General features: G+C 47.9%; 1 protein-coding gene across 1 annotated transcript in view; it reads left to right on the top strand.

Moving 5' to 3' along the window:
* Positions 1-22,173, top strand: part of IQSEC3 (IQ motif and Sec7 domain ArfGEF 3) — a 140,154-nt gene that overhangs the window by 95,328 nt on the left and 22,653 nt on the right. The window contains exons 4-5 of the mRNA XM_007937052.1: positions 1,663-2,789; positions 5,439-5,600. Coding sequence (XP_007935243.1) covers positions 1,663-2,789; positions 5,439-5,600 — 1,289 coding nt within the window. The remainder of the gene's footprint in view (positions 1-1,662; positions 2,790-5,438; positions 5,601-22,173) is intronic.

Raw genomic sequence — 22,173 nt, 5'->3', positions numbered from 1 at the left:
TGTTGTATTGTAAATTTTGGTCAATGACATGAGACAAAATATATATGAACTGCTGTATGAAAAGTGAATTTGCTCTGTAAATCTTCACCCAAATCAAAATAAAATTAAAAAAAAAAAAGAAGAAGGTGCTTTGCTGGCCCAGCTGTGGATCACCCATTAAACCCAGGGGTTGTAAGGGAGGGAATGATTCCAGCTACAGCCACTCGTGGGCAGAAGAGAAGAGAGCAGAAAGTGGGTTGAAGTGTTGAGGGATGAAACTTGGTCTTTTTATCTGTACCCCTCCCCACCCATGATCCTTGGGGAACATGGGAGTGATGATGCTGTTTTTCCTAGAGTTGTTAATGTCAGTCCATTTATCCTGATTCTTAGTTCAAGAATGACATTATGTGGATAGCTGTATATGGGACATAATTTCAGGGCCCAGAATACCTTTCCACTTCACAAACTTCTCTAAGGACTCATCAGAGCCCACAATACCATCACTAAGATCATTCTCCTGAAATAGCCCCTGACCCCTTACTTAAGTGCAGAAACCTCCAGGAAAGGAGCATGGTTAAGTGTTATTGGCCACTCATACCTCTGGGTCCTCTCCTGGGAGGTTTTGGTAAGGGAGAAAAAGTGAGTGCACAGCAACTCGAAGGGGAGAAAAGAGACATGGGCAGGGCTAAGAAGAGGTGAGTAAGAGCCCTGAAAACAGACTTCAAGGCCCCATGTAGAAGTATTCCTGGGGTCAAGGTTGCCCAGGTGAGGTGCTGCCCTCCACCAACCAACCTCTGTCCTGGGCAGCTCTCACTGTTGCAAACAGAGGTGTCTCAGTTTGTGGAACCATTGATCATAGTGGCCTGAAGAGGAACCCACTCTTGAGACATCCATCCTTCCATCCACCGTCTACCCATCTCTACATCCAATTCATATTTATTGAGCATGTACCATTTGTCAGACCCTTGGCTAGGTACTAGGAACAGAGAGATGATCAAACTCTTATCATGCTCCCAAGTATAGAGAACTATCCCAGAGCAGTGACGTGAATGCTGAGAGGGAAAAGCAGCTAGCTAGAAAGAGTAGCAGCAATTCTTCTTTTTCTTCTTTTTTCCTAGCATTTCTGTTTAATTTTTAATTTTCAAATATACACAAAATAGAAAGAATAGTGTCATAAATTTTCATATACCCATCGCCCAGCTCCAACCATTTTTATTAATATTAATAATCTTGCTTCATCTAACCCTTCCACTTTTTTGATGGAGCATTTTAATACAAATTCAAGATACCATGTATTTCACCCATAAATACTTCAGTATGCATCTCTGTTATGAACACTTTTTAATAACCACCACAGCAGCAGCAATATCTGATTAGCATCAGCAGCATCTCTCTGCCATCTCTTGGAACCTCATCAATCTCTGGATTCTCTAATCCTGCATCTCTAGGAGTCTTGCCAAGGACCTGGTATCTCCCAGGAACTTGACTTTTTTCCATGCTAGAAGTTTTCAGTCTTGAACCCCCACCCCCAGGCCCTCCCAGCTGTGCATACCAGGGCTAGACCAAAGTTTGGCCAGGTGACTCCCTGCACCGACTGATATCCATCACCCCATCTTTCTGGAAGGGTTGTAATACTCATTACCCAACTGAGCTTTTTATTCCTCTCTGTCCATCTCGTTGCAGATTGAAATGCTAGAACACAAGTATGGGGGCCACCTGGTGTCCCGGCGCGCTGCTTGCACCATCCAAACCGCTTTCCGCCAATACCAGCTCAGCAAGAACTTCGAGAAGATCCGCAACTCGCTTCTGGAGAGCCGCCTGCCTCGGCGGATCTCCCTGCGCAAGGTGAGGGCGCCCATGGCTGAGAGCCTGGCGGCTGAAAAGGCGCTCATGGAGGGCTACGGCCTCATGGGGCTGCCGCTGGTGCGCTCGCCCTCCCTGCCACCCACCTTCGCGGGCACACTTACCGAGCTGGAGGACTCCTTCACCGAGCAAGTGCAGTCTCTGGCCAAGTCCATCGACGACGCCCTCAGCACCTGGAGCCTCAAAACCATGTGCTCCCTGCAGGAGAGCGGGGCTTATCAGATCCACCAGGCTCTGCACGCAGGCGCCGGGCCGTCAGGCTTGGAGGCCGAGCTCCGGGAGCCCGAGGGTGCTGGGTCAGGGCCAGGAGATGAGGCTGCAGAGGCCGCTGGCCTGCCCCAAGGCCACAGTGGCACCCTCATGATGGCTTTCCGGGATGTCACGGTGCAGATTGCCAACCAGAACATCTCAGTGTCCTCCTCCACGGCTCTGTCCGTGGCCAACTGCCTTGGCGGACAGACGACCCAGACCACCCAGGAGCCTGCGGCTGGCAAAACTGAGCAGGGTGAGACTGGGACCCAGCAGTCTCCTGCGGTCTCCGCCTCGAGTCAGGGCGATGTGCCCTCAGAAAACCCGTGCTCAGAGGCGGGGACCAGCGCGGCTGTGAGCGCCAACCGGCTGGGGGCAGCCGAGGCAGTGGTGGAGGAAGCTGTGGCCGAGGGTGCAGAGGAGGAAGAGGAGGAGGAGGAGGCGGGGGAGGTGGGAAAAGGGATGGAGGCCGAGGCTGGAGACAACTCGGAGCAGCTGAGTAGCAGCAGCACGTCCACCAAGTCTGCCAAGTCGGGCTCGGAGGTTTCCGCCTCAGCCTCTAAGGAGGCTCTGCAGGCCATGATCCTGAGCCTGCCGCGCTACCACTGCGAGAACCCCGCCAGCTGTAAATCACCCACGCTGTCCACTGACACCCTGCGCAAGCGGCTCTACCGCATTGGCCTCAACCTCTTCAACATGTAAGTGAGCACTAAGCCTGGAAAGTTCAACCAAGGCCCCAGGGTGGGCGGAAAAGGAAAAGATGGGAACTTTTTTTTTTTTTTTTTTTAACTAACCAACCAACAGAAACCAATAGCCCTCAGTGGATTCACTGTTGCAGAGAACTGTGCTCCATAGTTTTCAAGGCTGTGACCGCTAGGCACCAGGTCACCAGGCCTGTCTTCTGAGGTGCTTCTGGGTTGGTTCAAACTGCCACTCTTTTGAGCTTTGAGCACCTACTGTCCACCAAGCAGGGTGCCAGGTTATTTACAACATCTCATTGTCCTCCCAGGTGGCCTTTGTGTCATGTCCGGTCCTTGAGATTGTTTAGGAAGTACACGTTTTGTTTTTCTTTTAAAAAATAATTTATTCTGTTTTTGGTGAAGGTTTATACAGCAGTTTAGGTTTCCACTCAACAATTTCTACACAGGTTGTTCAGTTTTCATTGGTTACATTCTTCACAATGCACACACATTTGCATACCCATTCTGGTTGTCCTGTTTATTTTTAATTGTTATGAACTTATTTTAAGAAGTACCAGGGAAAATATAATAGATCAAACCCATGCTTTCACAACTACTGTTGCTTAAGATGAAGCTAGGATTGAAAAGTGAGAGAATTTAAAAGACAACACTCGGGAAGGGAGGTCTGGCACAACCAAAGTGAATTCATAAATAAGAGTACAGGTAGTAGAAGGACTGGGCAGGAATCATGCAGATAGGATATGAAGTGAGGGAAACAACATTATCTCATAGGATCAGTGAAAAAAAAAAAGAATGAGAAAAGGAAGAAATTGGAAATAGCTCTGGTGGCATAGTGCCTAAGGCATTTGACTGCTAACCAGAAGGCTGGCGGTTCAAACCCATCAGCCATTCCTCGGAAGGAAGGTTGGGCAATCTACTTCTGTAGTGATACTGCCTGGGAAACTCAAGGAGGGGTCACTATGAGTTGACAGCATTTTTTTTTAAATAGGTACTGAGGAGGGGGAAGGACACTAGAAGGAGAATAAGGGAGTGGAAAGAGAGAAGCAAACTGCTGCCACAGCCCAGGCCCTCAACCAGACCAATCCCTACAACCAGAGTGTATGCAACTTGTGCCAAGCAATGGCATCACACACGCCCCTTCATGGAAATGTAAATACAGGAGGCACTCATCTCCACCCACCACTCATTCCCTTCCCTTCTATCCCTGAGGCAAGAAATGCAATAGCCCTCCTGCCCACATCTATGTTCATTTATTCATTCAACTGACAGTTATTGAGTGCCAGGCACCAGAACCACAAGGATGAGCAAGACACATTTTACAGTCTCAAGAAACTTACATTCTAGCAGGAGTGGCTACTATGTATAGTTCACCTTACATGAAGCACCTGAAATCTTCTCAGCAATATCCAGAGATGTTGGCTGCAGTTGAGTTGATTCCAACTCATAGTGACCCCATGTGACAGGGTAAAACTGCTCCATAAGGAAGCAGTTAGCCAGGTCTTTCTCCTAAGGAGTGGTTGGGTGGGTTGGAATCACCACCTTTTCAGTTAGTTGCTGAGTACTTAACGGTTGTGCCACCAGGGCTCCTTATCCAGAGAGAGGTGGTATACTATTTTATAGAAAAGGATGTGAGCTTGTACAAATGAGGTGAGCTGCACACTTAAACAGTTATTAAGTTGCATAGTTAGGTCAAGCCAGCTCTGTCCAACCTCAAATTCATCACTACAACAGGCTACTGTGCTGATGGGCACCCTAACTCATCCACAGCATCATGTCTGCATGCCCATAAATGCTCACACAGACACTTAGATCCCTCAAGACAGTGATTCTCAGATGTACTGTGGTGAAAGACCAGTTTTTTCCCCAATACATTTCAGGCTGATACTTTTATGAAAATACTAGAAAAACAATCACATGCTTGGCTGTCCCAAAAATGTCAAGTGCTGTAAAAGGTTTTAGATGCTTACCCTCAATTTCTTTCTTTCTTTTTCTTTTTCCCCCTCCCCTCAATTTCTATACTTTTCTTCTTTGGACCAGTAAGAAACAGTTCAGGGACCAGCATGGATCTGCAGATCATACTTTCAGAGTGCTTTTGCCTCTTAAGATATAGCACTGACACCAGTGACTCAGGCCTGAGAAAGTAAACCTGGGGAACTGGAGCCTTGTGTCCACTATTGGGGGGGCGGGGGAAGAGGGCAGGGTGAGAGCTCTCACCTCTATTTCACTCCTGCTTCCAGGGTGGGTACCTGTGTATTGACAACAGATCCAGGTAGAGAGGAACGGCCTGGGGCAGGCCTGGGAGACCTCAGGGTAAGATCCAATAAGAGTGAAGCAGGGAGAGAGAAGGGGCTCCCTCTCCATCTGCTCTGGAATTCACTTTGGTTGTGCCAGACCTCCCTTCCTCAGTGCTACACCACCCTCACTCCTCTCTGGGGGAGGTTCAGAAGGGTCAGGCTCTGGTAAGAGGTACCCCAATGGGGGGACACCTCTGTGGTGGAAGGAATCCTGGCACTTCCTGGGGCTGCTTTCCAGGGACCCAAATACTTTTATGGGTTCTATGGGTTGGAAGAAAGAAAAAAGAAGTCATGGACAGCCTTGGCTCACTTTCTACACTTTCCTTTTTCCCACCCCCCACCATATCTCCAGAAACCCGGACAAGGGCATCCAGTTCCTGATCTCCCGTGGCTTCATCCCTGACACCCCCATTGGTGTGGCCCATTTCCTCCTTCAGCGTAAGGGCCTCAGCCGTCAGATGATTGGAGAGTTCCTGGGCAACAGCAAGAAGCAGTTCAACCGAGATGTGTTAGAGTGAGTGCCCTGCCCCCCCCCCCCCAGGTCCTCCTCTGGCTTCCTTCCCAATCCCAACCTTCCCAGGATCTCCTTGGAGTCCAGGGATCTCTTGGGGGTGGGGGAGAGGTTAAGGAATCAAAGGCAGGGAGCCCAGGATCTCTGAAGCCATGGCAGTCTGCCAGAAATCCTTGCACCAGTCCTAGCAGCTTTCTGATTGGCCATGGGAGCCAGAATCACCTGATCTTTAGGCATTCACTCTATCCTGAGAAGTCTCTGTTTCCCTTTTGAAAGTCTTTCTACAAGCCTATTGAGCCTATTGAATGCTGTTCTGGGCCAGGCTCCATTTGAGACACAAGGGATGAAGAAGTGGTCAGAGCAAACAAAAAGTCCTCCCTTCCTGCTACCCTTCAGGGCAAGAGGAAGAGTTTGAGAAGAAAAGGGCTATCAGCCCACCCTCTCCCTCCCATCTACATGCCACCAGATCCATTCAAGGGGCTGCATGCTCTCCACACAAGACTTATTTTCATATAACCAAAAACCAAAACCACTGCCATGGACTTGATCCTGACTTAGAGGGAACTCCACTGGGTTTCCAAGACAATAAATCTTTGCGAAAGTAGATTGCCCCACCTTCCTTCTGGGAACAGCTGGTAGATTTGAACCACCAATCTTCTGGTTAGCAGTCAAATGCATTAGGCATGGAGCCACCAGAGCTCCTTAGGGGCCCTATAACACAACAGCAACTTAGTGCCGTGGACTCGGATCTGACTCATAGCAACCCCTCCTTGGGTTTCCGAGGCGGTATCACTACAGAAATAGATTGCCCAACCTTCTTTCCAAGGAGTGGCTGGTGGGTTTGAACCACCAGCCTTCTGGTTAGCAGTCAAATTCTTTAGGCACTATGCCACCAGAACTCCCTACTTTCATATATGCCACAAAAACATGAGGCGCAAAAACAAGTGTTTGGACTAAGGCTTGTTAGCTCCAGTGCTCCAAGCTCACTGCCATCGAGTTGGATCCAACTCACAGCGACCCCTCCTTAGGTTTCCGAGGCAGTATCACTACGGAAGTAGATTGCCCAACCTTCCTCTGAGGAGTGGCTGGTGGGTTTGAACCGCCAGCCTTCTGGTTAGCAGTCAAATGCCTTAGGCCCTATGCCACCAGAGCTCCTAAGGCTTATTGGAGCATGAAAATATTGTAATTTTATGAATCCACAAAGAAAAATTGTCTACCAATACCACAATAAAGATACTTTTCTAAAGCTAAATAGATGGGGGTGGGGCTCCTCAGGGCCTGCCTAGTGCTCAGCTTTATTGGTGTGGACAGTTGAGAGCTGGTAGCAGGTGTGGGTCTCTTCATACTCCTTCTGTAGAGCTGCTGGGAAGCCCCTCTGGGGCTGAGGCGCAGGACCTTGGAGCCAGAGGCTACTGAGCCAGTCCTCACGATTGAAGTCTGCTCCAGGAATCTACCTTTCCCAGGTCTCAGCCACTCCCTCAGTGTTCTGCCTTTCTTCCACTAGGGCCCTGAATCTTACTTCCTGCTTGAATATCACCATTCTCCTGGGGTGCAGGCTCATAGGAGAACTTTTCCCTTTTGTGCTTGCCCCTGGAGGAGCAAAGGCTTGCTAGAGAGGTTTGGAAGTTTGGGGAGTCACCTAGTCTGAATGTCAAGGTCATCAGTGTCCCTGGAGTGGAAGCTCAGACACCTGGTTTCTGTTTAGTGAACTGTCTTGGTGCTCTGTTCTTTGCATAGGTCACTGCTCCTCGTGCCTGTGTTTCCATGTCTAAAGTATCAGTAGTTAGATAATAGGGGTGGACCATTTGTCTTTGGAAATCCTTTTGGCCTCATACATTCCTAAATTTACTGATTGTAGAGGCTGTCTAGTTCTGAGTACAGTCCATAGAACCAGGGCCTGGATCCGTCTGAGGGATCCTGGGATCTCCAGATGGCTCTTACTTGGCAGAACCCAGTTCCTGTCTCTGACTCTCAGTACTGGGTGAGAGGCTCCAAGTGCTTCACAAAGGAAAGTAAACTGATAAACCCACAGCATTTCCCCTTTTCCCTCTTTTATTCCCCTTCTTCCTCTGCCTCCCCTTTCCCTTCTACTGCCTTCCTTCCTGTGTGAGGGGCGCTGAGGAAGACTTGAAGGAAATGATAGAAAGAAGGAAAAGATCAAGTTTTTCTCTTCTCCTTCTTTTCCCTGGTTTTCTTCTGTCTTGTTCATCTCTCTGGCCTTTGCTTTGCTTTTCCGTAGGATTTCTCCCACTTCCCACAAGGTGAATGTGAATGGAAGTGCCCTTCCACAGAGCCTCCCCACCCCCAGCCCTGCTCTGTGATGCTGCCTTGACTCTCTGCTCTGGGCTGGGGTGACTGCTCTCCAGTGGGCCGCCTTCACTCACAGGCCCTCACAGTATGTTGTCTGTTTTCTTCTGCCTTCTGCAGCCCCCGAGTGGCCCTGGCCCACGTTAATCTGGAGTGCTAGGAACACATGGTTTTCCGCCAGCCCTCCTCGTGCTGAGTAACACAATGAAAACTAATTGCCACCCTCCCTGAGAGGCTGAGTGTGTGGGCCGTGGGCTGGAAACTCAGACCAGTGGCTGAAGCCTGTGCTGAGCGTGTATGTGTGTAGCTGGGCTGGGGATGGGGCTAGCAGCTGAGGTGGGGGGTCACCCAGCTGGCCCAGGGCCAGACTTCCACCTTAGTGAGCTCTTCCAGTGAGAGGAGGCAGGAAAAATGGCTGGACCTGGATTCTCTCACTGTCTTTGCTTCTTCCTAAGGTGCTGTGTAACTTTGGGCTTTCTTTAGACCTCGATTTTCTCACCTGTAGAGTAAGAGGGTTGAATGGTGTGATCTCAAAGTTCCCATCAGGTCCTGTGAATCTTTGATCTTTCCTGTTTCTTAGTGTATTGTTCCTACTAGCATCATGCAAAATGCCAAACCTAGGGCCTATGCTTTGTCATCCTGCTAGAGTAGCCCAGAGCAGCCCTCAGCTTCCAGGGCAGCAATGGGAGTTGGTGGTAGATGACCATTCATTAGGGTTGCATTACCCAGTAAGCAAGGGAAGCAGGGTGAAAAACGTGAAACGGTTGACTGCAGATCAGTAAGTAAACAGAGGTAAACTTGTGTTTACCTTGTTTACTGGGTACTCTATCACTGCCATGGATTATAAATTTGAATAGCTGCTTTGATTCTGTAGGAAGGTACTGTGGGGTTGGGAGAGAGACAGATGCCAGCCATACTTACAAGCAGAATCTTTGATGTGGTTAAAAAAAAAAAAGTGCAATTTTTCATTAAAGATTAGTAAGAACAAGTAAGCTCTTGTTTACCTTGCTTACTGGGTAATCTGACATTGCCATTCATCATTCATTCAGCGAACACTGAGTGCCTAACCTGTGTTGAGAACGGAGCTGGGCTAGGTATCTCGCGTGTGTGTGTGTGTGTGGGGGGAGGTGTAGGTGTTCCGTGTGGCCTCAGGGAGCTTATAAACCCAGGCATCAATGGTGAGATATGGTGAGGAGGAGTTTGGGAAGAGAGCATAAGAGGGCCAAGGGGCCTCCACCTGGCACCTTGGGTTTGGGGAAGGTCAAGTGCAGAGTAGAGCCCTGGTGCTGCCCAGATGAATGACTTGGTCCCTCCTGGTTTGTTCTGCAACCAAAGCTTGGGCTTGGAGGCTGTGGCACAGGCAGTCTCTGCACACTGACTCAGCTCCTCAGTAAAGGAGTCCTCCTTCCCCAAGGCCACAGGTCCCTGACTGCCTGGGATGTCTCCAGGGTAGAGAAGCCCTTCTGCAAAGTGCCCGGAGAAGATTGAGAAGCAGGCAGAGACAGGCATTAGCAGGGGAGCCAGGACACCAGGGTTCTCAGCATTTCCCTGCCTTGTAAGCCAGGCTTCCTGGAACCTTTCAGGATCCACTACCCCTTCCTGACTCCCACAAGAGAAGACTGCACAATCACAAAGTCAGCCTCTTGCCATTTCACCCAGGCCTAGAAGGCTTCATTGGGATTCTACACAGCTCCCCCACCCCCACCCAGTGACATTCAGCAAGTCACATCCGTTCTGTACAAAGCTGTTTGCCGAATAAAAGGACATAAATCACCCATTCCCTTGGAGACAGAGACAGCCTAAACCATGACACTCTCTAAGAAGCAGCCAGACTCCGAAAGGTAGAGGAGGAAAGCCTCCAGGAGGAGAAGCCGTGTGACCTCCCTGCCCCCCCCCCCAACTCTTGGTTGGGCCTGTGAGGAGAAGCAAGGAGGAGGGATGGAGCAGAATTCGCTAGCTGCCGACCTGTATCCGAGTATCCTATGATGCGGTGACATTTGCCTCCGGAACCTGGCGCTCTTGCAAGCTGACATCTCCATCCCTTTGTGTCCTATTTCCACAGAGGACACACGTTCCAAGAAGAAATGCATTCAACTAAGCTTTAGCAAATAATAAAAGCTCTAAGGGCCAGTCATATCCCAGTGCTAACCTGGGAAGATTTTTTTTTTTTTTTTCTGTTGTTTTGAGGGGAAAACAGCCTCAGTTTTCTCATTTTAAAAGTGGTGATCATTTAAATTTTTAAATACCCATAAGATGCTTAATTCAGCGCCTGGCGCTAAGTAAACTAAAAAAAAAAAAAAACCACAGTTGCTGTCAAGTCAATTCTGAGTCATGGTGGCTCCATGTGTTATAGAGAACTGCTTTCTGTAGGATTTTCAAGGCTGTGACCTTTCAGAAGCAGATTTCCAGGCTTTTCTCCCAGGAAACTTCTGAGTGGGTTTGAACTGCCAACGTTTCTATTAGTAGTCCAGCACTGAGCCATTTGTGCCACTCAAGAACTCCTGGCCCTTTGTAAGTTTTCCATAAATGTTAGCTATTTCTGTTATTATCTTGCAACCACACCCCTACCTCATCCCACTCTCACACAGACACACAAAGAAATCTTAAAACATCGCAGTTTTGGTTTGGGGTCAGCTGTACTCAGCAGACAACAAGAACTTGATGGGACTGGTTGGAGACTTGATGAGGAAGGGGAGGTAGCTCATGTTGGAGCCCATCATGCACTCATAGGAAGTCCTCTCCTGAAAGAAGGGAGAGAAGGGCTGTGGCAGGCCCTGGCTGTGGAAGCAAACAGCAGCCAGAGTTCAGATCCTTTGGGGCTGGAAACATCTCCCTTTCAGTTTTTCACATGGCTGGAAAATTTGTCTCTGCTCTATTTCTTTTCTGAAATGTTCGCTTCAGCAGGTTTGAAGGCTAGTGGATGGGGCAATGTTCCATGTTGGCTCTTTTCTGGCCTGAGTGATTTTTTTCTGATGTGAATCACACACACACACACACACATACACACACACATGGAGGGCATCAACGTCTATCATTTCCATGAAAACGCCAATAGCAGCTTTTGGGTTGAGCTACCAGAAGAAAGTTTCCCGGGTGTTCAATCCCTCCACTGTGTCTTCTCCATCCTTTGTTAAATTCCGAGGCATATTAGAGTTTGACGTTTCAGTCAGATTTCATTATTTCATTTCCATGGAAATGTGTTGGCCAGAGTGTAGCAGATTTGTTCTTAGGGGACATTTAGAAATGAAGACAGATTGTCTGTCAAACTCAACAGGCTGGAAGGCATTGGCCTTTCATTGCTAGGAAGAAATTGAGAATGTCCTGCCCATTTTGCCATGTGCCATCTCAAAACAGTTCCTTTATTCCTAAAGGATTCCCATGTGGAAGGGTCCAGAGCAGGCCAGGGGGCCTAGGCATACCTTCATAGGTCTGGAGGAGGGGAGAAGGAGGCCCAGGGCAGGGATGGGCAGAAGACTTTGGAACCATTTCCACTGGTTTGAAAACTTTCCACTGCTACCACCTAGAGGAATAGGAGGAAGACGATGCTTGTAAAAGTGACATCTTTGGGCTTATGGCCTTGACCTTTCACCTCTCTTATCCCCTCCTACCACCTCCCTTTCCACTAGTAGACAAGAGAGTCTCCTTAGCAGAAAACAATTATGAGAGTTTAAGACACACTTCACTCCTTTATATGGAGATCTTGGGATTCCAGGTGTGAGATGGACAAGTCTGGGGTTGAGACGCCCTTTGGCTTGGTCATTTTTGCATCTAAATCAAACTTTTACCCCAAAATGAACATACCAGTACCACCCAATTCCTTTAGTCAGGCCCCAGCTCTGGAGGAATCTCTCCTAATCCATGTGTGATATTCAGGTTTGGCTGCAGTTGCCACTCCACAGTGAGACTTGTAGGAAGGAGCTTCCTGGAGCTATACTCTCCTGGGTTTTATTAGAAGGTCCCCTGTGAGCGAGCAGGCCCAAAATGCACTACTGACAGCTCACATTGATCACACTGCATTGACTGTGTGCCAGCAGGCACCATGCCAAGAACCTTCCATAGAAAACTTGATTCCAGCTTCTCAGCAATTCTCTAAAGGCAGTGCTATTCATCTGTGCCATTTTACAGGTGAAGGAACTGAGGAAGAGAGAGACTAAATAGCTTGCTACAGTCACTGGGCTGATCAGTTGTTGAGATGTGAAGCCAGGCAGTCTGGTTCTGTAATGTGTGCCCTTGCCACTCTACCTGAATGCTTTTATTGTCCTTCTCAGACCTTAATTGTAGATCACAGCACTGAAAGTCCTCTTGGATGGTCAGCTAGTTCAGTCTTCTCATTTTACCCAGATAGAAACCGAGGCCCAGAGAGAAGAAATGACTAATCCCCTGACCAGTATCAGAGAAAGTAAACTGACAGGTACTATCCCACTCCTTGGCATACATTTATTTGCTATGCTCTGACCCTCTCATCTGGGAAGAAAGCAGAGTTGAGAACCTGATTCTTAAGAGACCTAAGCTAGATTCCGTTTCCTCTTTCTGGTATATGTATATTTTAAAGGGTCAAAGGATGACTGTCTAATGACGGAATTTCAGGCAGAGTTAATTGATGGTGAAGGAAAGGGTCTTTCCAATCCCTAAGCTAGAGGACACTCTGAATCCACTTACTCAGCTGGCATGTCAGCTCGGTCTTGGTCTCCAGGTACATGATAAAAACAATCATTTATTAAGCCCTGTTATATACTAGGTACTTACCATACGTCTCTATCAGAGCTTATTGAAAGCTCATTGCAACTCGTCAAGGAGATGTTATAGGTGTTGTCGCCATTCTATAGATGAGGAAACTGGAGCACAGAGATGCTAAGTGACTGGAAATTAGGTTCAATCCCAAGTGTGTCTGACAACGAAGGCCTGAATTTTTCTTGCTTCACCATTGTCATTGGCATAGAGCAGTGGTTCTCAAAGTGTGGTCCCCAGACCAGCAGCACCAGCAGCACCTGGAAACTTGTTAGAAATATAAATTCCCAGGCTCCTCCCCAAACCTATTGAATCAGAAGCTTTGGGGCTGGGGCCCAGCAGTGTGTGTTTTAACAAGCCCTCTAGGTGATTTGAAGGCCAAGAAAAAGGGAACCCTCAATAGCATGGATGACACAATAGCCACAACAGTGGATCCAAACATACCAGTGACCATGAAGACGGTGCAGGACTAGGCAGCGTTTCCTTCTGTGACACAGGCAGGCCTTGGGTTATGAGCGAGGCCTGTTCCTAACTGTATCTTTAAGCCCAGATTTGTAGGTAAGTTAAGGAGCTCTGATGGCATAGTTCCTAAGGCATTGACTGCTAACCAGGAGGTTGATGGTTCAAACCCACCAGCCACTCTGCAGAAGGAAGAATGGGCAATCTACTTCTGTAAAGATTTACCGCCTCAGAAACCTAAAGGGGGGTCACTATGAGTCAAAATTGACTCAATGGCAGTGAGTTTGGTTTTTTGGTTTGGATAGTACAAAAAGGAGCAGTGGTGGTGCAGTGGTTAAAAGGTCTCAGCTCTTATCTGAAAGATTGACAGTTGGAACCCACTAGCTGCTCCATAAGAGAAAGATGAGACAGTCTGCTTCTGTAAAGATTTACAGCCTTAGAAACCCTTGGGGGCAGTTCTGCTCTGTCCCCTAGGGTCACTATGAGTTAGAATCAATTCAATGGCACCAGGTTTTTCATTTCGTTAGTGCAAGAAAAGGCTTGAAGCCTTTTCTGTGATTTAAAAGCAACATGTGCAACAAGTGAAGGTGATTGTGAGGAAGAAATTGTTGCCAGTAGGGCTTGGTTTGGTCATTTCATAGTGAGGACAAATTTATGTAATATTAGAGGGCAAATACAAGTTGTCTGTAAGTCAGAAATTCATAACCCAGGGACCTACTGTACATAAGGTCACCATGAGTCAGAGTGACTCAACAGCAATTAACAGCAACAAGGTGACTCTGACACCTGCTGAAGTTTGAGAACCACTGGCAGAGGAGGATGCTACTGAGTCCAGCAAAAGAAAAATCATCTGAATCAGCCCCATTGGCCTCTCATGTGTTTTGAGAAGTTGAAAATTCCATGGGTTCCTGAGTTCTTCCCTTCTGCAGCCCCCTCAACAAGATTGTCTTTATCCCTGTCTCATCACCAGGAATGCTGGCACATTCTCCAGTGTCAGCTTCCTCCTGCTCTATTTATTTAGCCACATTGCACTTTTCTAAAAAGCCTTGACCTTTGTGGAGCATGTCATGAATTCCAACTAACAAAAATAACTCTTTGGCGGATGGGGATATTTTAAATTGAATTGTGTAAGTCAAGAACTACAGAAATAAAACCAGGGTTCCTACATCTCATGTCAGTGGGCGGATTAGTCTTTTGTCCTAATCCTGAAGCCTAGGCTCAGTGTCCCACCTGGGGCACCAAGGCCACGTCTGCAGCTCACACTCCTCTTCCCAGGCCTCAGCTTGGGCCTTACCTTCCAGATCTTTGCTGTCTCTTCTGGCCAATTAAAAATTCCCTGCTGCTATCATTACCTATTTTCAGCTCCCAACCACTTCCTTTGTCTGCCAGACACTGTCTTGTAAAAAAAAAAGTTGAGATGACGAAATTCACTTTGATCACAGTCAGGTACGACGCTTTGTTTACCTGCAATACAAACTGATTCCACGCACACATCAGTGTTAACAAGCAATTTAATGCAAGACTGTACCTGTTTATACAGATGCAGGGAACATCTGTGCTAGTTTCCCCAGCCCTTGGTAGGTATTTTTCACAGCCCCTGCAGAAACCCACAGGAAAGAGAGAGGCCTGAGCACAACCTGCCTACCTCGCAATTCACTGGCCAATCAGCAGCACCTCCCGAGACAGGCCCAGACATGCTCTGTTGGCCACAGTCTAATCAGTGCCAGTTTGCCCCAGTTCTCATCACTCACTCATTTGCACATGCAGCTGAAGGAGGAGGGAAGTACAGCACTGCCTTGCTGCCCAGAAAATGGCCCCGTGGCTTCTAGAAAGCGGGGCATTCTGCTTTCTGGAAGCCATGGGGCCATTTCCTGGGCAGTGCTGTCCAAGCAACCGGGTCAGCTCCAAGTGATATCAGCAAAACAGGGGGATCAATGCTGGGTCATTGGGCAGACTGTTCAAAGGTATGGCCCACTGTGGCTTCCTCCCCAGCTGACAGTGTGTTCTAGGTTCTATTCATTCACTCAATTGGTCTCTAAATCATCCATTCATCTACAAACATTCATTGAATCCATGTATCTACCATGGATCCAGAGATTAAAAGAACTGCCCCATCCTGAAGAAGCATATAGCCTAGTGGGAAGACAAATAGGCAAATGTTAGGACCACCCATGGCCATCGAGTCAATTCCAACTCATGGTAACTCTATAGGACAGAATAGAACTACCTCATTGGGTTTCTAAAGCTGTACATTTTTATGGAAGCAGTCTGCCTCATCTTTCTCCCACAGAGTAGCTAGTGGCTTTGAATAGCCAGCCTTTCGGTTAGCACTCAAATGCTTTGACCACTGCATCACCAGAGCTTCTTAATGTTAGGACATAGGGAGATAAATGCAGTGGTAAACAGAAGCATGTCCAGGGTGCAGTGGAAGTTGAGGAAGACACCTAGAGAGGTCAGTAGCTAAAGAGAGACCTGCAAGCTTGGGACTGGGGTTTGGAAGCAGGAAGAAAGAACTCTGTGTGCAACAGCATAGAGGCATGAGAGAGAGAGAGAGAGAGAGAGAGAGAGAGAGAGAGACTGACTGCAGGAGGCTCAGGAGAGCTGGAGCCAATATGAGGAAGGGGCAAGAGAAGATGGGGAAGCTAACGGAGCCTTGCTTACTTTGCTGAGAAAGTTGGTTTTCAATTTAAGAATGATGGGAAGCCTTTGAAGAAATGTAAGCAGGGGAGTGAGTGACAGGAACAAATGAGTGTCCTAGAGGGATGGTGCTGGAGGAGGTAGGAGATGGTTTGGAGGCAAGGAGGCTGGTTAAGGGGCTGTTGTAATAACAGTCCTGGTGAGAAGTGGTGAGACCCTCAGTAGGGGCCATAGGGAGAGGAAAAGTAGGCAGAGCCTAGAGCCATGGAGAAGCAGCAGGGCGTGATGACTGGTGTAGGAGGAGAGCGGAGGGAGTCAAATACCAGTAAACAGCCTCTTGGGCTGATGAGGATTCAGAACACTCAATCTCTGCATATGAATATGTTTGTGCTTCCTGCCCACTAGAGTAAATTCTGCAAAATAAATGTGCATGTATTTTTAATTTTAGGGGAGGGAGATTTCATCTGAAGAATTCGTCAAACTGGACATTGTCAAATATTTACTCAGAATAAGTTTAACTGTTAGATACTAGATAAACCACAAATTTATGCAACTTGACTTGTCTGCAAGTGATGATTACACAATTTAGTTCTTGTGAATATTCCCCAGTGACTGGCATTCCAACCAGAGCAGCCCAGGTGAATTCAGCAAGCCAGAACTCAGAAATGTCAGGTACCAATCAAATACATAGAGTGATGGTTTTCATAAGCCCTCAGCACTCAGTCATATCATCACTTAATGTGGTCTTTTATAAACAACATAGATCAACCAAAAAGAAAATGGACTAGTTTGTGACTAATAATAAAATAATAAAGGTGAACCTATGGCAAGAGATAAACACTGAGGAGTTGTCAGCATACAGATGGCATTTAAAGCCTTTGGGATGGGTGAGGCCACCTAGAAATTGTTAAAGGGAGACAGAGCCTAATGCCCAGCTCTAAGTGGGAGGTCAAGTGGAGGAAGTGGAAGGCTCCCTCCAGAGTGAAAAAACTCAACTTCAGGGAGGGTGGTGTGATGAGGAATGTTTTTAAGAAAGGTGTGATTAACCATATTGATGTTGCCAAGAGGCTGGCAGGATCAGGACAGAAAAGAAGCATTGGATTTAGCAACACAAGGGCCAGTGGTGGTTCAACAAGAGAAGTTTTAGTGGAAAGGTGGGGGTTTTAGTGGACTGGAGCTGGTTGAAAAGTGAATGGAAATGAGGAAGTGGAGACAGTACGAATAGGGAGGTCTTCTAGAAGGTTGGCTGTGAAAAGGAGTAGAGAAAAGGTGTATTGACTGGAGGGTAATAAAAGGTCAAGGAGGGATTTAATGTATGAAAAAGAAAGTACCAGAATTTATGTGCAAATGAGAAAGATCTAGAAAAGATCAAGAAATTAATAATATTTGAAGGAACATCTCAAAGTGTCTAAAACTGAAGTCTTGATCTCTCCTCCAACACGTGTGTCTACCCCGTCATATACACATCTCAGTAAGTAGCACCACTAGCCCCCAATTGCTCAAGCCAGAGATCTGGCTTCATAGTCAACACTTCTTTTTCATCACCTAGCCCTATCAGTTCCTCCTCTAAAATGTTTCTTAAATCATCTGTTCAGTTTGTCTCCACTGCTCCTGTCTTAGCCCAAGCCCCACTGTCTCTAGCTTGGACCTCTGCAGTAGCCTCCTAACTGGTCCCCTGTTTATACTCTTGCCTATTGCTCTCCCCATCCCATTCATTCTCCCCTCAACAGCCAGAGAAATCTTAAAACAAACAAGATCATATCATTCCTCTAATCATACCGCTCTACTATTTCCTGCTGTATTCAAGATATACCCCCAGAGCCTTCTCGTGACCAACAAAACTCTGACTGATCAAGGCCTTCAAAACCCCACTGTCCTCCATTCTTCCTCTCACTCTATATTACAGCTTCAGTGTTGCTCTCTAGGTCCCTGAAAGTTCTTTCCTAGCACAGAACCTTTGCATATGCTTTCCCCTCTGTCTGAAAGCTCTTCCTTACCCCACCCCTTCCCTTGGTCAACTCTTATTCATCTTTCAGGTCTCAGTTCAAACAAGGCCTTTCTGGGCACACCAGTATAAAGTACAACACACTATACACGACTTGCCACAATTATAATGAAATAATTTTGACCTACAGTTAATGTCTGTCTCTCCCACCGGGACAAGGACTGTGTTTGTGTTACTTGCCACTTATACCAAGTTCCTAGCACAGTGCCTTGCACACAGGAAACCCTCAATGCATGTTTAGTGAAAGAAAGAAAGCCAGTCAGCAAACGTGCAGTAAAGGGAAGTTTGGAAGTCAGGGCCATGGTACCACATGCTGTGGCTCTGTGCGCCAGGCCAGCTGTAAATCTGTAGGAGGCTAGCCAGCCTCCTAGCTGATTGCAAACAGTCAAGAGGCTCCTCACACACACAGAGATAGTCCTGCCCCTGTGACTGTGTCCAACTGACCCTGGGTCTCTGACAAGACCCCACCAGACATCTGGGCAAGGTCCCCAGGGAGAGAGTCATTAGCACTAGCTCCCAAGCAGCAGGTGCAGCAGAGAGTGCAGGCAGGCTTGCCTGGCCAGCCAGTAAGAAACGTGATGTGTGCAGTCCCCCTCATGGGGCCAGTTCTCCCTTGAGCTTCAGTTTCCTTATATGTAAGAAAAAAGTGGAGTAATGGTTAATATTGCACTGAATTGAGAAGATCAAGTCACTGCATACTTTGTGAAGCACTAAGAGCAAAAGTCAGAAATTGAGAGCTTAGAGAGAGCTGCTCCCTGCAGGGGTGAGCACCCCTCCCACCACACCCCACACATAGAGCTGAAGTGGGGAAGGCACGCTCAGGAGAGAACCAGGCTGGGGGATGAGACCCCACAAGAGCAGAAATCAGAAGACCTACTCTTCCTAAGTATGGAACATGGAACAAGCCCCTTTGGCCTTAGTTTTACCTTCTGTAAAATGAGGACATTGATTATAAACCAGAGAAATCCACTGGAAAATGTGTAATGTTTTTCATCTTGAAGATGATTAGAAGAGGAGAGATGCCAGTTAGGGATGCCAGGATGCCCAGGCTGTTGTTGGCTGTTCTGGGTCTAGGCAGCAGATAGATTTGATAAACTGTCAACAATTTGCTCCCCATAGAGATTCCAGGGTAGCAAAGAGAAGTGGGAGGCGTAAGGTTTTAAACACTGGTAAAAACCACAAAACCAACCTTGTTGCCATTGAGTTGATTCTGACTCATGGTGACCTTATGTGCTACAGAGGAGAACTAAACTCCACAGGGCTTTCCTGGCTGCAATCTATACAGAAGCAGGTTTTTTTCCTGCTGCACCACTGGGTGGATTTGAACCACCAACTCCTCAGTTGGTAGCTGAGAGCCAACCATTTGCCACCCAAGGATCTTTAAGTGATGATAGGTATGGTAAAGTAAGAGAAGCAATAGGAAAGATGGTGAAAGAAGAGAAGAGAGATGGGGAGCTAGGAAAGGTGTAAGTCAAGCTTATACTGAAGGTGTGGGCTTGTTTTGGTTACCTAGTGCTGCTCTAACAAATACTACAAATGGGAAGGCTTTAATAAACAGGAGTTTATCTTCTTACAGTTCTGGAGGCTAGAAGTCCAAGTTCAGAGTGCCAGGCTCTTTGGGCTGGGTGAAAGCCCCTCAGCCTTGGGCTTGAGCTCTGTCTCTTGCTCCCGGCCCATTGACGCTAGAGGCATCTCTTCACTCAGGCAGATGCTGGCTGCTGAGGCTGACAAACCCAAGTGAAAAGGCATAGTCCTGATATTACAAAACCACATGGCAAGCCATTGATTCAAATCCATTAAAAGTCTCAAGATCGACAGAGCATGGCAGGCTACTGAATGAAGACTTGGCTACATGCAGGGTTCAAGGGTGCCAAAAAGCTAGAGACCTTCTTCAAAATTGCTTCTTACGTACTGAAAGCAGACCACATCCCTAAAGCAGCTACTCAGCTGTTCCAATGGATTCTACCATGGAGTTAATTACCAATCTCACCATGGGGAATAACTACATCCAGCTGCCTAGCCACTCAACCAAGCCCAGCCAAGTTGACACACAAACTTAACTACCACAAGGCTGAAGCTTATCATTTGAAGGTGAAAAGAGTCATCCTGGGAAGGAGGGCAAGAGTTGTGGGTGATTCCAGGGTGACCTTGGTCCTTGGAGTGGGAAGATTGTATCTAAGCCTGAAAGGATGGAGACCCTGAGACAGGGGCCGCGAGTAGCCTTGCTAGTAGAGAGTTCAGACTTATCCCAGCCACCTTTCCCAGTAGGACACAGGCCCCACCAGGAAGGAAATGTCTGCTATGGGGGGCTGGGGGTAGATAGCCAGTCACTGTGAGGTATGCTCCAAAGCTAGGCAGGAGTGCTGTTTTGGTCCTCTGCGTTTTGGGAGCATCTGCAGTGCCCTTAGCGATGGTGTGTGGCTCTCTATAGAGATGTCTGAGGGGCAAGTCCTCCTCAAGAGAGAGGCAGTGTCTCATGGAGCAGGGTAGTGCCTTCATACCACTCAGCACAGGTTCCATCCTTCCATCTGGGGGTTTATGGCTGAAAAATGTTGAGAAACCCAGACCACCACTAAATGCTGGTGCCCTGTGGTGGCAATTGAAGAGAGGAAGGCAGGAAATTGTATGTGTGTGTGTCTATACTTTCTTCCCTCCTTCCTTCCCACTCCCAATACAAAAGCAGCACCTGATACCCTGGTGGGGACATACGTGTCCCCATAAGCTCTTGCCCTGGCAACCCTTGAATTGCTGGACTCAAGTTTTAAAAGTCTTCACATGGACCATAACCCCTCTTACGTTGCACTCAAATCAGCCATTGGTTTTCAAATTTTAAGAACCATTTGGAGAGCTTGTTAAAAGTGCTGATTCTCAAGCTCCATCTCCAAATATGTTAATTTGGGGCATGTAGGGTGAGGCCCAGGGCTGTGCATTTTAGCAAACCCTCCTTGTGACTCTAACATGGGGTCCTCAGGACACAAGCTGGATGATGTTTGATGTTGAGACTCTTCCAGTTCTAAGGCCTAGGTGTCCTCCTCCTAGAACCCTTCACTCCACTCAGTGAATCATGATTGATTTATTCAATATTCCCGTTCCATGGCTTGTGGTTCTACCTGACTGTATCTCCCATCCCAGACCTTGGCTCTTGGGCTCCCGGCTCATTACTGAAGCTCTTAGCTGCAGCCCCACATGAGCGAGCATGTGAGAGGGCTGAGTGTCACCTGAGTGAAGAGCTGGAAACTAGGCCATCGTGCTTGGCTGAGCAGATCTCACCCTCTTCCAGCTGCTCCTGCCCCCTCCTGCTGCTGCCTCCCCCAAGTGCCCTGGGCACTGTGGAGTGAGGACTGATCCAGAGCACTGGGCAGAGGGTACATACAGAGAGGCTCTGGAAGGGGCACCAACAAGGGAAGTGGGATGCCAGGACTTCAGGAGAGAGCGGGGCAGGTGTAGGGGGCAGGAATAGATAGACCTACGGGGGCACCTCCTGGGGAGCAGTTGGAGGTCAGACTAAAGGGACCGTGGGCCATTCTGGGTTCCCTTAAGGGACTCTCCTCCTTGACCTCACAAGAATAGGGGGCTCTTGGTGTGAGGGTGCAGTATGACCCTGCTTTCATGCCCCAGGCCCCCCAGCCCACCAGTTCTGGTCTACAGTGTTTTTCTCACCCCTTATCTCTTATGACTTTTTTTGTCTCTCTGATTCTTCCCATCTTGTTTCTCTTGTCTCTCACTTTGTTTTTCTCATTCTCTCTCTCTCACTGCCTTTCCCTCTTTGTCTCTGTTTTTCTCCTGTTCTCTGTCCCTATGTCTCTTTCTCTCCCTTTTGTTGGTCTCCTGTCTCCCCACTTCCCCACCTTTACTCTCTTTCACTCTTTCTCTGACTTTCCTTCTCTCTCTTTCCCTCATTGTGTCTTTCTCTGTTCTCTCTGTCCCTGTCATTTGCCTCTCTGTATTTCTCACTGTTGCTTTCTTCCAGGCTCTAGCTCTTGCTCTCCTTGCTGTTCGACCACACTGGTTCACCTTCTCCAAGTTTTTTTCCTTCTGTCCCCACTGGACACAGCCCTGTGGTTCACCAACCCCTGTATGGCTCAGTCAAACTTGATTCATACTTTCTGATGGGCTGCCTATTGGGGTACACACATATGGACTCCATGATATTACCCTTGGAGCTCACATTCCAGCTGGGGAGGGTACAGGGTAGAGGTGACAAGGGCTGCCAAGATCCAGGGGAAGCTGGAGGAGGCTGCTGGCCCTGGAGACCTCTACTGCCCTGTCTGCTGCAGATGGCCAGACATTGACATCACCAGTTCTCATACTTGGTCAAAATTCTTGCCTATGGCCACCTCCCAGCCCTATCCTCTCATCTACTGTCCATCCCAGGCAGACAAGCCTGAGGGAAGGCTTGGTTTACCAACCAGGGAGGAGCTCCCAGCTTGAAGATGGCTG

This window comes from Orycteropus afer, unplaced genomic scaffold (assembly GCF_000298275.1).
Source record: "Orycteropus afer afer isolate SDZICR_OR568_19922 unplaced genomic scaffold, OryAfe1.0 scaffold00040, whole genome shotgun sequence".
NCBI classification, from domain to species: Eukaryota; Metazoa; Chordata; class Mammalia; order Tubulidentata; family Orycteropodidae; genus Orycteropus; species Orycteropus afer.
The sequence above is the reverse complement of the archived record's forward strand: the minus strand, read 5'-3'. Positions and strand labels throughout refer to the sequence as shown.